The sequence below is a fragment of the Scyliorhinus canicula genome, chromosome 6, assembly GCF_902713615.1.
Source record: "Scyliorhinus canicula chromosome 6, sScyCan1.1, whole genome shotgun sequence".
Taxonomy (NCBI): domain Eukaryota; kingdom Metazoa; phylum Chordata; class Chondrichthyes; order Carcharhiniformes; family Scyliorhinidae; genus Scyliorhinus; species Scyliorhinus canicula.
Window position 1 is genome coordinate 127,081,116 of NC_052151.1, and position 14,825 is coordinate 127,095,940.

Below are 14,825 nucleotides of genomic sequence, written 5' to 3' on the forward strand. Positions count from 1 at the left end.
TAATATGGGTTGCAGCTGAAAAAAACATGAACCACCCTAGCAGAATTTGATCTCTTAAGGGAATATTTTTCTTTCTTTATTTATAAAAGCTTAACCCTGTATTTAATCATGTTGAACAGCAGCCAATCTAAGTGTCAGGTGCTCCTGTTTCACTGGTAGCTATGTTGCAATATGATTTAAATAACAGGAATTATAGCTAAATATCCAATTGTAGCACAGCGGTAGCACTCATTTTGCTCTAGTAAAAAGACGAATGAGCCAGTTAACAAAGGTAAAAGACGCAAATGTAGTCAATCCAGCTGTGTTGTCAGCAATAGTTGGAGCATTTTTAAATGATTACATGCAATATTTTGAAGGCCTGGTCTAATGATTGGAATCTAAAAGTTCTGCTGCAATTTTCAACTGAATATCAAGATGGCACTTTAAGGAACTGTAGTGTGTGTCAGTAGACAAGTAACAGAGTCAGCTCTAATTTGATTATTTCATGGACCTGGAAGGAGATCTTCAACAGCAGTAAGAAAAGACAAGAATAACATTGTAAGTTCACCTTGCTTTATTCATTCATGTAATGTGGGCGTTGCTGGCTGGCCAGCATTTATTGACCATCCCCAATTACCCTTGAGAAGGTGGTGGAGAGCTGCTTTCTTAAACCACTGCATTCCATGTGGTGTAGTAGGTACACTGTTAGGGAGGGAGTTTTGACCCAGTGAAAGTGAAGGAACGGCAATATATTTTCAAGTTAGGATGCTGTGCTAGGTGGTGGTGTTCCCATGTAGCTGCCGTCCTTAACCTTCTAGATGGTAGCATGGGTTTAGAAGGTGTTGTTTAAGGAGCCTTGATAAGTTCCGGTAATGCATCTTATAGGTAGTACACATGGCTGCTACTGTGATTCGATGGTGGAGGGAGTGACTGTTTGTGGACGGGGTGCAAGTCAAGCGGGCTGCTTTCTCCTGGATGGTATTGAACCTCTTGAGTGTTGTTGGAACTGCACTCACCCAGGCAAGTGAAGAGTATTCATTACACTGCTGACTTGTGCATTGTAATAATAATCTTTATTAGTGTCACAAGTAGGCTTACATTAACATTGCAGTGAAGTTACTGTGAAAATCCCCGAGTCGCCACATTCCGGCGCCTGCTTGGGTACACTGACAGAGAATTCAGAATGTCCAATTCACCTAACAAGCACATCTTTCGGGACTTGTGGGAGGAAACTGGAGCACCCAGAGTAAATCCTCGCAGACAAGGGGAGAACGTGCAGACTCTGCACAGACAGTGACCCAAGCTGGGAATCAAACCCGGGTCTCTGGTGCTGTGAAGCAACAGTGTTAACCACTGTTGGTGGACAGACTTTGGGGAGTCAGGTGGTGAATTACACACCACAGGATTGCTCGCCTCTGACCTGCTCTTGTAGTCACAGATTTGCAGTATATGTCCTGACATAAAAAGCAAGAACTTACACTTATGAATTTAACAGCCATACTCCCTGCTATTTCGCCAATAGTACCAGGGGAATTATTGGTCTCCCAGCACCGCAGAGAGGATAGAGCAGAGACCCATTGTGTGCTTCAGAGCTTCAAATGCTCTTGGCATTAAAAGGCCCAAAAATTCTTAATCTGGCTCTGCAGGGAAGATTGAATAGTACATGATTAGTGAGGATTGTAAACATGCAGCTGATCACCCATACCCATATGTTTGGGGAAGAGCAGAGAAAAAGCTTTTCCCTTACTTCACAGACATAATTTAAAAAGTCACCATACTGTAAGAAAGATGTCTCTTTATTTATAATGTATGGTAGTGGGAGTGTTGTGATAAAGTTTGCACCACACTGTGAAAAATTAGATAGGCTTATGGATAGAATTTCTGCTTTGGGACAATCGAGAAAGTGCATGTAATAGGCACTCAAAATTACACTGGGTAGACTATGTTTCCACTAAAACTAATTTGCATAATCAGAAAGGTCCAGTCTTCCATGGGAAAGTCTAATCAAGCAGCGTAATAGAATGCACTTTGTTCTTTTATTTCCCCTGCCTTTGCACAGTCTTAATCTATATGTGGTAACCTGATGCATTTTTATTAATCCAGCTGTAAATAAATTTATATACCAAAAGAAAGCATTTTTCATAATGGTATCCAGTCCTCCACATGTACGTAATATGAATTAAACTCTCTGAAAGGGACTTTAAAAAGAATTGTACTCAACAGGTTTGTTTGTTTAATTAGTGTAAATAATAATCAGTTTGTTAGTAAGTTAAATATATTTTGATATGAAAAAGCAAAAGTAAAAAATGTGCCTCTGAGCAACTGTTCACCAAAAAGAATTAGCATAATTTTAAGAGCACAATCGACACAATCTCACAAGGTAGACCTGGAGGGTGTGTCCAGTTTTGTGCTTGGGTCTGATGTGAGTAAATTTAATCTTGAACCAGCATAAAACATGTGGCAGTTCTACTGTTATACGCCTGAGTGATGTTTGTATTGTCGAATTAAATATTGATACATTACAGATCTTGAACATAAGACATAAGACTGCTTATGGGCACCTCTATGCCCAAGTGAATATATGAGGCAAATGCAAAAGTTGAAACATCTGTTTTTTTAGTTCAATACAAGGTTTATGCTTGTATCACAGATTTACTGACTCAGTTCTAGAAGATTGGATTAACAGACATGGCAAATACTGTAACCATCTCATTGTATCTAAGTGACTGAGAGGATATGAGTTCACAAAGATCTATTCAGATGTTGGTAATGAAGTTACAGGTTTTGATATTCCTTGGGGTGGCTGGTTATTATCATGGGATAAACTCTTGGATCAGACATATTAATAGCACAACTATGTTACAAATTACACAAATGGTGACGACGGATCAGGTGATTTGAGATTGTGCTAGCCAGGTTCAAAGACATACCCATGTCCCGAACCAGTGTAAAATAGTCCTAACTTTATCTGAGAATTTATTGCCCAAACACCTGGTTCTCCCATTGACCTGTAAGCTTTGAAAAATCACACATCAACAATTGAAAAGGAGATTGTTAGTGTTGTTTGGGACTACCACAATTTGGGCTGTAGGTTAGAGCATCCAGATTACCAGATTCTCTAACTACAGTCCCTTAGTTCTGTTAATACAAAGATGTGATGAGAATTGTCATCTGTTGCAATGGATTATCACAATTAACAGACATGTTACTTGAAAGAACACTTTCAGTTCTCATGGGTGAAATGCCAGCAATACTCATTGGGAACCTGTTTCAAGGTGGGGAGGATAATGAGACAAACATTGTATTTTTACTTTAGTGGGAAGTGATATAATTGAATTGACGAAAGTTATGGAGGATGGGAAGGCTGGAAATTGATATATTGTGTCCTGTTCTAAGTTCTAGGCCTTCACACACTTGTCAGAGCCTCAGTGGGAATGCACCAGAAGGCCAGCAGAAATCTGGGGCCAAGTCTGTGAGAACCAGAGGGCTGTTGATAAAAAATGATCAATAACCAATACATTGGAGAACAGGGTGATTAAACTATTAAGGTATGCAGCATTCGTGACACTGCTGCACTTTTTGATTGCAACAAAAAAAAAACTGGAAGACATTTTATGAAAAGGTGAGATTAACTTGTTATAGATGTTTTCTGGCTCTCCAAGACAAATATTGAAATGGTTAAGGTCTATCTTCCTTTGATTGTAAATATGTTTTTAAGCAACAGAGTAGGCTGCACAAAGTAATTTTATGCTGTGACACATTCTATTTTCTGGATTAACAAGTGGTTTAGTGCAGTAGTTTTTTTTTTACATGCTGCCCAGTATGGATATTTTCAGAGTTGTTATAGTATACTTTCTTCAACACTTGTTTTTCCTGCCTAAATGACAGATTCTACAAGCAGACAATAGTGTCCCTTATGAACTGACTCTGCAGTTTTTATTCTCTTCTCCACTTATAACACAAATCTAACAATTATTCCCACTCATTGTCAAATTCACACTGGAGAGCACGTAAGATATTACTTGACCTACTGCATGTTCGCAGCTCTGTTGTTACTTCAGAATTCCAACATCTGTAGTAATTTGTTGCTGGAATTATAAACTGGAATTAAGTTGTTTGAGGATTTGTCATGGGCTAACAAAGGAATCATCATTGATGTACATCACACCGTTGAAAGTGTATGAAAGACTGTTTGATCGAAAAAACTTATCACAAGATGAGTTATGCAAAAATACTTTCTAAATAAGACTGTTGTAACCCTTTTTGTTTCTGATTTTATCTTTATTGTTAGTAAGAAAGGACTAATATCTTGCTATTTTTCTGTTACCTTAGTTTTAAATACATCTGGCTATAACTTTTAATTGGAAAACAAAGGTATGACCAATATTTTAAGTGGTATTTACCACCTTTAGAATAGACTGAAGAACTTGGTAGACATTTCATGTGGTTGATGATGCATTATATTTAGGGGATAATTTTTAGTCCCCACGCTATCCCCATTCATGGCATGCACAGAGGTGTAGATTTTGCTTCACAGGAGACTCAATTCCCTTATGGAAACAACCCTGTGACAGTGTCATTATTATTGAAAGAACATCTGGATCCTAACTCTACTTTTCAGCCTTATGCTTCAATTTGCTTATAAATTTCCAAACTGGGTTTTATTTTCTCCTTTTGTGTTCATCTCCACAGAATGCCACATGAGAAAAAGACAAAATAAAATAAAACGAACCAAAATTTATACTGAAAATGGATTCCAGACAAATGAGGCAGAAACTAAGAAATAAATTAGAAACACCACAAGACCACAAGACATAGGAGCAGAATTAGGCCAGTTGGCCCATCGAGTCTGCTCCGCCATTCAATCATGGCTAATATTTTCTAATCCCCATTCTCCTGCCTTCTCCCCATAACCCCGATCCCCTTATTAATCAAGAACCTATCTAGCTCTGTCTTAAAGACACTCAGTGAATTGGCCTCCACAGCCTTCTGTGGCAAAGAGTTCCACAGATTCACCACCCTCTGCCTGAAAAAAATCCTCCTCATAGGAAGGGTGCAGTAACATTGTTGGGACTTTACTACAGGCCTCCCAAAAGCGAGCGTGAAGTAGAGGTACAAATATGTAGACAGATTATAGAACAATGTAGGAACAATAGGGTGGTTGTGATGGGAAATTTTGACTTCCCCAACATTGAACGGGACTCATGTAGTGTTGGAGGTGTAGATGGAGCAGAATTTGTAAGGTGCATCCAGGAGAATTTTTTAGAGCAGTATGTAAATAGTCCAACTCGGGAAGGGGCCATACTGGACCTGGTATTGGGGAATGATTCCGGCCAGGTGGTTGAAGTTTCAGTTGGTGATTATTTTGGGAATAGCGATCACAATTCCGTAAGTTTTAGAATACACATGGACAACGGTGAGAGTGGTCCTAAAGGAAGAGTGCTAAACAGCGCCGGCCCTAGGGTTGCTGGCGCCCCGGGCAAGCTGAACTTCGGCGCCCTTGGGGGGGGGGGGGGCGAGGGGCGGGGCCGAGGGGCGGGGGGGCGGGGCCGAGGGGCGGGGGGGGCCGAGGGGGGGGCGGACCCGAGGGGGAGCAGACCCGAGGGGGGGGGGGGCCGGGCCCGAGGGGGGGGGCGGACCCGAGGGGGGGCGGACCCGCGGGGGTGCGGACCCGAGGGGGGGGGCGGGGGAAGCGGACCGAGCGGGGGGGCGGACCGAGCGGGGCGGACCGGGGGGGGGGCGCCTTGGGGAGGGTGGCCACCGCGCATGCGCTGGTTGGCACCGGCCCAACTGCGCATGCGCCGGACCCGAGTCTCTGGCGCCCCCCAGCGCATGGCGCCCCGGGTGACTGCCCGAGTTGCCGGTGCCTTGAGCCGGCCCTGGTGCTAAATTGGGGAAAGGCCAAGTATAACAAAATTTGGCAGGAGCTAGGGAATGTGGATTGGGAGCAGCTGTTTAAGGGTAAATCCACATTTGAAATGTGGGAGTCTTTTAAGGAAAGGTTGATTAGAGTGCAGGACAGACATGTCCCTGTGAAAATGAGAGATAGAAATGGCAAGTTTAGGGAACCATGGATGACGGGTGGAATTGTGAGACTAGCTAAGATGAAAAAGGAAGCATACATAAGATCGAGGCAACTCAAAACTGATGAAGCTTTGGAGGAATATTGGGAAAGTAGGAGTCAGAGGAAATGAGTGAGATTCTTAATGAGTACTTTGCATCGGTATTCACCAAGGAGAGGGGCATGACGGATGTTGAGGCTGGGGATGGATGTTTAAATACTCTAGGTCAAGTCGGCATAAGGAAGGGGGAAGGTTTGGGTATGCTAAAAGGCATTAAGGTGAACAAGTCCCCAGGTCCGGATGGCATCTATCCCAGGTTACTGAGGGAAGCAAGGGACAAAATAGCTGGGGCCTTAACAGATATCTTTGCAACATCCTTGAGCACGGGTGAGGTCCCGGAGGACTGGAGAATTGTTAATGTTGTCCCTTTGTTTAAGAAGGGTAGCAGGGATAATCCAGGGAATTATAGACCGGAGAGCTTGACGTCAGTGGTAGGCAAACTGTTGGAGAAGATACTGAGGGATAGGATCTATTCACATTTGGAAGAAAATAGACTTATCAGTGATAGGCAGCATGGTTTTGTGCAGGGAAGGTCATGTCTTACAAACCTAATAGAATTCTTTGAGGAAGTGACAAAGTTATTTGATGAGGGAAGGGCTGTAGATGTCATATACATGGACTTAAGTAAGGCGTTTGATAAAGTTTCACATGGCAAGTTGATGGAAAAAGTGAAGTCGTATGGGGTTCAGGGAGTACGAGCTGGATGGATAAAGAACTGGCTGGGCAACAGGAGACAGAGAGTAGTGGTGGAAGGGAGTGTCTCAAAATGGAGAAAGGTGACTAGTGGTGTTCCACAGGGATCCGTGCTCGGACCACTGTTGTTTGTGATATACATAAATGATCTGGACGTAGGTAAAGGTGGTCTGATGAGCAAGTTTGCAGATGATACTAAGATTGGTGGAGTTGCAGATAGTGAGGAGGACTGTCAGAGAATACAGAAAAATATAGATAGATTGGAGAGTTCAGTAGAGAAATTGCAGATGGAGTTCAATCCAGGCAAATGCGAGGTGATGCATTTTGGAAGATCTAATTCAAGAGCGGACTATATGGTCAATGGAAGAGTCCTGGGGAAAATTGATGTACAGAGAGATCTGGGAGTTCAGGTCCATTGTACCCTGAAGGTGACAACGCAGGTCGATAGAGTGGTCAAGAAGGCATACAGCATGCTTGCCTTCATCGGACGGGGTATTGAGTACAAGAGTCGACAGGTCATGTTACAGTTGTATAGGACTTTGGTTAGGCCACATTTGGAATACTGCGTGCAGTTCTGATCGCCACATTACCAGAAGGATGTGGATGCTTTAGAGAGGGTGCAGAGGAGGTTCACCAGGATGTTGCCTGGTATGGAGGGTGCTAGTTATGAAGAAGGGTTGAGTAGATTAGGATTGTTTTCGTTGGAAAGACGGAGGTTGAGGGGGGACCTGATTGAGGTCTGCAAAATTATGAGAGGTATGGACAGGGTGGATAGCAACAAGCTTTTTCCAAGAGTGGGGGTGTCAATTACAAGGGGTCACAATTTCAAGGTGAGAGGAAGAAAGTTTAAGGGAGATGTGCGTGGAAAGTTTTTTACGCAGAGGGTGGTGGGTGCCTGGAACACTTTGCCAGTGGAGGTGGTAGAGGCAGGTACGATAGCATTATTTAAGATGCATCTGGACAGGTATATGAATGGACGGGGAACAGAGGGAAGTAGATCCTTGGAAAATAGGCAACAGGTTTAGATAAAGGATCTGGATCGGCGCAGGCTGGGACGGCCGAAGGGCCTGTTCCTGTGCTGTACTTTTTTTTGTTTTTTGTTCATCTCTGTTTCAAAGGATCATCCCTTTAATCTGAAATGGTGTCCTCTAGTTCTAGTTTTTCCTACAAGTGGAAACATCCTGTCCACTCTATCCAGGCCTCGCAGTATCTTGTACCTTTCAATAATATCCCCTCTTATCCTTCTAAATTCCAATGAGTACAGACCTAGAGTCCTCAAACGTTCCTCATACAAGTTCTTCATTCTAGGAATCATTCTTGTGAACCTCCTCTGGACCTTTTCCAAGGCCAGCACATCCTTCCTTAGATGGGGCCGAAAACTGCTCACAATACTTCAAATGGGGTCTGACCAGAGCCTTATACAGCCTCAGAAGTACATCCCTGATTTTGTATGATCTTGTGATGAATGCTAACATTGCATATGCCTTCTTAACTGCTGACTGAACCTGCACATTAATCTTAAGAGATCGTGAACAAGGTCTCCCAAGTCCCTTTGTGCTTCTGCTTTCCAAAGCATTTCCCCATTTAGAAAACAGTCTATGCCTAGATTCCTCCTTCCAAAGTGCATAACCTCACATTTTCCCACATTGGGCGAGATTCTCCGCAAATGCGGAGAATCGTAAAGGCTGCCGTGGGACAGGCTGTGACCCACGGCAGACTTCACGCCCACTTCCGGGGCCGATTCTCCCCCCCGGGCGGGGCTAGGAGCACGGCCCCGTGCGTCACGGCCTTGACGACCGTCGTCAAGGCCGCATGTCATGCGTCACACCGGCTGATGACGCGGACGCGCAGGTTGGACAACGCCAACCCGCGCATGCGCAGTTGGCGTCTTTTCCCTCAGCCGCCCCGCAAGACGTGGCGGCTTGATCGTGCGGGGCGGCGGAGGGAAAAGAGTGCGCCCATTACGGACGCACGGCCCGCGATCGGTGGCCTCTGATCGCGGGTCTATGCCACCCTTGGCACGGCCGTGGTACTGCCGTGCCAATCGGGCCCCCAGATGCCCCAAACAGGCATCTGGCACCCGTTTCACGATGGCAGCGAGCAGGTGTGTTTGCTGCCGTGTTGAAACGGGCGCGAAGGCCCGGCCGCTCGGCCTCGGAGAAAACGGCGAGCGGTGATTCGTGGTGTGGGTCGGGCAGAGAATAGCGGGAGGACGTGAAAAATGCCGGGAGGCCCTCCCGCTATTCTCCCACCCGGCGTGGGGGGCGGAGAATCGCGCCCATTGTATTTCATTTGCCACTTTATTGCCCACTGTCCTACCATGTCCAAGTCCTTCTGCAGCCCCCTTGCTTCCTCAATACTACCTGTCCCTATACAGATCTTTGTATCATCTGCAAACTTGGCAACAGTGCCTTCAGTACTTTCTTCCAGATCATTAATGTATATTGTAAAAAGTTGTGGTCCCAGCACAGACCCCTGAGGCACACCACTAATCACAGGCTTGCATACTTTCCTCAAAAGGGTATAATTTAAATAGAAGTAATTTATCCTGATAACAGCTTGCAAAATGAAGACCCTGCTGGTGTTCTGGGGGGGGGGGGGGGGGGGGGGGGGGTGAATTCATGCAATTCGAATCCCAAAGAAATGAAGAACTCCTGTGTAGCCTGCTGTAGATCATTGAATGGGGACGAAATGGCAGGGCTGTCAAACGAACGTGTGCGGAGGGGCACAGGAAAACACGATCGCCAGGCCCATTTAAACATACGGAGCAGTGTTTATTGTGAGAACTTGTATCAGCATGCCGTATATTTGAAAAATAAATTCAAGCGGAGTGACTGTCAATCTTCACCAATGAGGGCTCCGGCTTGAGACTGGAACGTGTCACCCCGGCTCACATTCCAACACAATTTCATCCCACCCCTTCGCGGGGCAGGGGCGAGGGCGAGCACGCGCGCGGAAAGCGCGGCGCCGTGTGACCTCACAAGGAATTCACGCGACGTGGCGCGCTGCGTGCGGAGCTGGCAGCCGCGGGCCGCTCTGATTGGGCGGAAGGCTGAGTTTGAAAGGCGGCCGATTGAGAAACTCTTGGAGCCGTTTTGGGTGGCGGTTTCGAGCCCGGTGCTCGTACCCGGTCCCTAGCAACCGACCCCTCCCCCGCCAGGAACCGGCACCTGGGCCTGCTCGGCCGGAATGGCGTCTGCTGCTGGCAAGTGGGAAATCGTCAATAAGAAAAACAAGAAGATCACTTTGACTAGAAATGAAAAGAAGTCGGCCCGGAAAGCTCTGTCTGAGAACATGCCACGGATCGACCCAGTCCGTGAGTAAAAGCACTCTCTCTCTCCCCAACCCCCCCACCATGAGCCAGCGGCCTTCCCAGCGGGTCCCCGGGGGGGGGGGGGGGGGAGAGAGGGCCCTTGTGCCGGTTAGACCCCCGCACACAGCACTGCCTGGGAATGGTGGGCGTCCGCGGCCTTACCGTGCGCGTTACCGGTTAGCTCACATGTTCTGTGCTGACACGGAGCATCTTGTGTCGGAAGTGTCACTCGGGATACTCTGCCTGACATTTTGATTTGAATAAGGGTTGTCCTGTTGCTTCTGGAGGTAGTGTGAATCTTTTTATGTGTTTCAGCGAGTGCTGGTTTCTGTAGTAGCAGCACTGTAGGTAGCATTAGTTATTTCCTTTTACAGTATGCTTGTAACCAACAGTGTTGACCATTTTTTTTGGCGAAGTATCAATGCTGCTAAAGTATGACGTTGCTTTTAAGTCTAACCCTTGTCCCCTTCATTTAGGCTGTTGTACAGTCGTCTTGTTGGACTCGCTTTGCATCAAAATGTTTTGATTCTATTGGGTGAATTGACGACTAACATGATGTTTGCAAATCGTTATGAGGGAATTAAATTCAGGTTGCAATGAATCCATAAGGAACTTTCCAAGGCTGAAGCAAAGATGACTTTTGAGAATTGTTATTTATGAAATGAAATGAAAATCGCTTATTGTTACAACTAAGCTTTAAATGAAGTTACTATGAAAAGCCCCTAGTCGCCACATTCTGGCACCTGTTCGGGGAGGCTGGAATGGGAATTGAACCGTGCTGCTGGGTCTGCTTTAAAAGCCAGTGATTTAGCCCAGTGTGCATTTAGATGTTAACCTTGCCATTAATTTTGTAGTGGTGTGTTAAAACGACATGGATCACTTTCGGTGTTCTGCAAAACAATTCTTCTCTTCATCCCCTTCAAACACTTGCCATTGATTGGAGAGTGGATACGGCTCTTCTTTGGCTTCTGTGATTTTCTTTTGTCAGTTTTATTTCTTCTAAAAATCGGGATTCCTTGTTGGCAAACAACGATTCATTGATCATCATGTATATTTGCCCAGTTGACTGTTCATCCTGCAAATGTTGCTAGGGTACTTGGCTGCAGGCATCTTTGCAATTGAGTTTGGTTTGATGTTCACAGTGAGTATCTCCACCAATGATGCTGGTTAGGTGATCTGCAGTGTGAATTCCAATTGAGAAGAGCTATAAGTTGTACCGTTTTAATACTGTTGCCCAGATCGAAAAAGGTTCACTCGGCACGGACAGGGGAATCAGGCTTGAAACCTTAATGATCTGTGATTTTAGCTAAGTTTAACTTATTGATTTGGATAATTACTTTGCTGGGGTATTTGGTTTTATAAAGAAAATAACTACTTCCACTTATAGAAAAAATGGTTCTGAGTTAACACTGGTGGTGTAAATTGAGCCCATAAGGCCACGAGATGGGGAAATGTCTTCAGGAGCCACTATATACCAGTTGAAATTAGTGCAGAGATTACTCTAAAATTGAAGCCAACAAATAATTTAACTCCTCATGCCTTGTATTTAAATTCTTGCCATTTGCCCCCCCCCCCCCCCCCCCCAAGCACATTTCACAAAAGCCTACCTCCAAGAGCCTGTATTCATGGCTGCAACTTTATATAGTTCCGCCTTTTTTTTAAGCAACTTGCCAAGTACTTAGAATGTTTGATGGTGAATTTCACTGTCCAGTACAATGATTTTAAAAGGACCAGATGTCATATGATGCATACCAGAATTTTGGTTCCAGTAGAACTGCCTCTGTTAATGTATCATGTCCTTGATCATCTTCTGTTTTGCTTTCTCCCACCTATGACATGCTTACAACATTGTTGAAAGATTCTGCCTATCAAAAGTACATGGAATAGTTTTTCTACAGCCAGAATTAAATTATCCTCAGTGAGGCACAGTTTTGAAAAGCAGAAATCACAAGTTGGACAACCATTTGTGGATCTGGCACAATAGTACTGAAGACTTGTGCTCCAGAGCTTGCTGCACCCTCAGCAAAGCTGTTCCAGTACAGCTACAACACTGGCATCTACGCGACAATGTGAAAACTTGACCAGGTGTATCCTGTACACAAGAAACAGGACAAATCGAACACAGTCGGTTACCGCCCTATCAGTCTATTCTCCATCAGCTTTTGACCTCATTACATTCTTGGTTCAAACATGGAACAAAGAGCTGTGTACCAGAGATGAGTGACTGCCCTTGACATCAAGGCAACATTTGACCGAGTATGGCATCGAGGGGCCCTAGCTATACTAGAGTCAGTGGGAATCGGGGGAAACTCTCCGCTGATTGGAGTCATATCTGGCACAAAGGAAGATGATTGTGGTGGTTGGAAGTCATACCTGGCACAAAGGAAGATGGTGTGGTGGTTGGGAGTCAATCATCTCTGTCTCAGAGCATCACTGCAGGAGTTCCTCATGGTAGTGTCTTGGGGACTGGTTTAGCACACTGGGCTAAATCACTGGCTTTTAAAGCAGACCAAGGCAGGCCAGCAGCACGGTTCAATTCCCATACCAGCCTCCCCGAACAGGTGCCGGAATGTGGCGACTAGGGGCTTTTCACAGTAACTTAATTGAAGCCTACTCATGACAAGCGATTTTCATCTTCAGTTGCTTCATCAATGATCGTTCTTCCATCATGAGGTCAGAAATGGGGATGTTCATAGATGTTCACCATGGTCTAACCATCACTCCATCACATTCAATGGCATTAGTATTGCTGAATCGCCCGCTATCAACATCCAGAGTTATCATTCATCAGAAACTGGACTAGCCATATTAATCCTACGGATACCAGAGTCGATGGGGTCACTCACCACCTGAACCCCACCCTGCAAAAAGCCTGTCTACCTTGACACCATCAAGGACAATGCAACCTGCTTGATTGCTACCCCTCTTAGGCAGCACCATCCAAACACACAACCACTACCATCTAGAAAGACAAGAGCAGCATATACTAAGGAACCCCACCATCTGGAGGTTCCTCTCCAAGTCGCTCACCACCCTGACGTGGAAATATATCACCATTCCTTCACTTTTGCTGGGTCAAAATCATGGAACTCCTCCTGAATAGCACAGTAGTTGTACCTACACCACATGAACTGCAGTGGTTCAAGAAGGCAGCTCCCTACCACCTTCTAAAGGGCAATAAATGCTGGCCTAACCAGCGATGCCCACATCCCATTTTTGTATTTAAAAAAAATTGCGATCCAAAAAAATTTTAAATTATGTTTTCACATCTTGTATTTCATGACTCAAGTTATAAAACAACACATAAAAGGCAATTGTCGTCCCTCCCGTTGTGGCCATAGCCCCCCCCCCCCCTTATTCGACAGACATCTGTTACAATCCTCAGAATGTCCAGAGCACATATTTACAAGTGTCTATTTACAGTTTTTTGGGGGTTCGGCTTACTGAAAGGAGTGATCCCATAACCTAAGCAATCAATTTACTCTTCCTGCAAGTAACTCCACACGCCTCCCATTGCATAGACTCCTTTGTGAACACTGCTTAGGAGCAGTTTTGTCTCGATAGGCTTTTTTTTTCATCAAAGGTTATAGATTCTGAATGCATTGGCTTGATGCAGAAGTGCTTTGCTATCTCTAGGACTGAAACTTCACCGAGAACAAATGGCTAGTGGGATTTGAGCAGTGGTCAGCATGGGAGCACAAGTGGATAGCACTGTGGCTTCACAGTGCCAGGGTCCCAGGTTCGGTTCCCCGCTGGGTCACTGTCTGTGCAGAGTCTGCATGTTCTCCCCGTGACTGCGTGGGTTTCCTCCGGGTGCACTGGTTTCGTTCCACAGTCCAAAGATGTGCAGGTTACGTGCATTGGCCATGATAAATTGTCCTTGGTGACCAAAAAGGTTAGATGGGGTTATTGGGTTATGGGGATAGGGTGGAAGTGAGGGCTTAAGTGGTTCGGTCCAGACTTGATGGGCTGAATGGCCTCCTTCAGCACTGTATGTTCTATCTTCTATTTTCTTCATGCTTCCTCTTCACCCAGTCCCTGTTGAACTTTTTAACTATTGAACATTTTAAAGTGTTCTGCAGACATACTAATTGCCCTGAATTAGATATTGATATATTGTGCAGCATCATACTCTATTGCTCATCAAAAGATTCTGGCAGCAGGGCAACACGATGGTTAGCACTGCTGCCTCAGATCACTGAGGACTCGGGTTCGATTCCGGCCACAGGTCACTGTCCATGTGCAGTTTTCACATTCTTCCTGTGATTGCATTGGTCTCACCTCCACAACCGAAAGATATGCAAGGTAGGTGGATTGGCCACGCTAAATTGCCTCTTAATTGGAAATGTATAATATTTCTGGCAGCAACTGTGCAAAGTTAGATCCGTGTTTCGAATGTGGTTGTGCATTTCAGTCTATACTCAAAATATTTTGGTTTTATTTTATTTGGGTGTTAATGCACCTGCTATATATTTCCAATATTAACAGTTTTGTGTTCCTCAGCTGTTTAATTTCATAAGTTCACTTTCCTCTTATTTTTACAAATGTTTCTCCTCCCCAAAATCATTTTTTTCTCTGGCTGCATTTATTGTCCACCCAAGTAAACTCTTGAGGTGTGGAACTCTGCCTTTTGCGGTCTTTGGTGATTGGGTTCCCACAATGGTTCATGGTAAGATTTTGATCGGTCGACCTCCAGGGACTGGTCAAAGACCCCCATC

The 14,825-nt window shown here is 45.0% G+C and overlaps 1 protein-coding gene and 1 long non-coding RNA gene across 2 annotated transcripts in view; both read left to right on the forward strand.

The window, feature by feature from the left end:
- Nucleotides 1-204: 204 nt before the first annotated feature.
- LOC119966830 lies at nt 205-3,567 on the forward strand. Its single transcript, XR_005460847.1, has 2 exons — nt 205-537; nt 3,376-3,567. It is a non-coding gene; the product is annotated as an uncharacterized LOC119966830 (long non-coding RNA).
- A 6,242-nt stretch (nt 3,568-9,809) lies between these two features.
- The window catches only part of tmem214 (transmembrane protein 214), a 56,565-nt gene continuing 51,549 nt past the window's right edge, over nt 9,810-14,825 (forward strand). Inside the window, exon 1 of the mRNA XM_038800109.1 lies at nt 9,810-10,110. Coding sequence (XP_038656037.1) covers nt 9,984-10,110 — 127 coding nt within the window. The 5' untranslated portion in view covers nt 9,810-9,983. The remainder of the gene's footprint in view (nt 10,111-14,825) is intronic.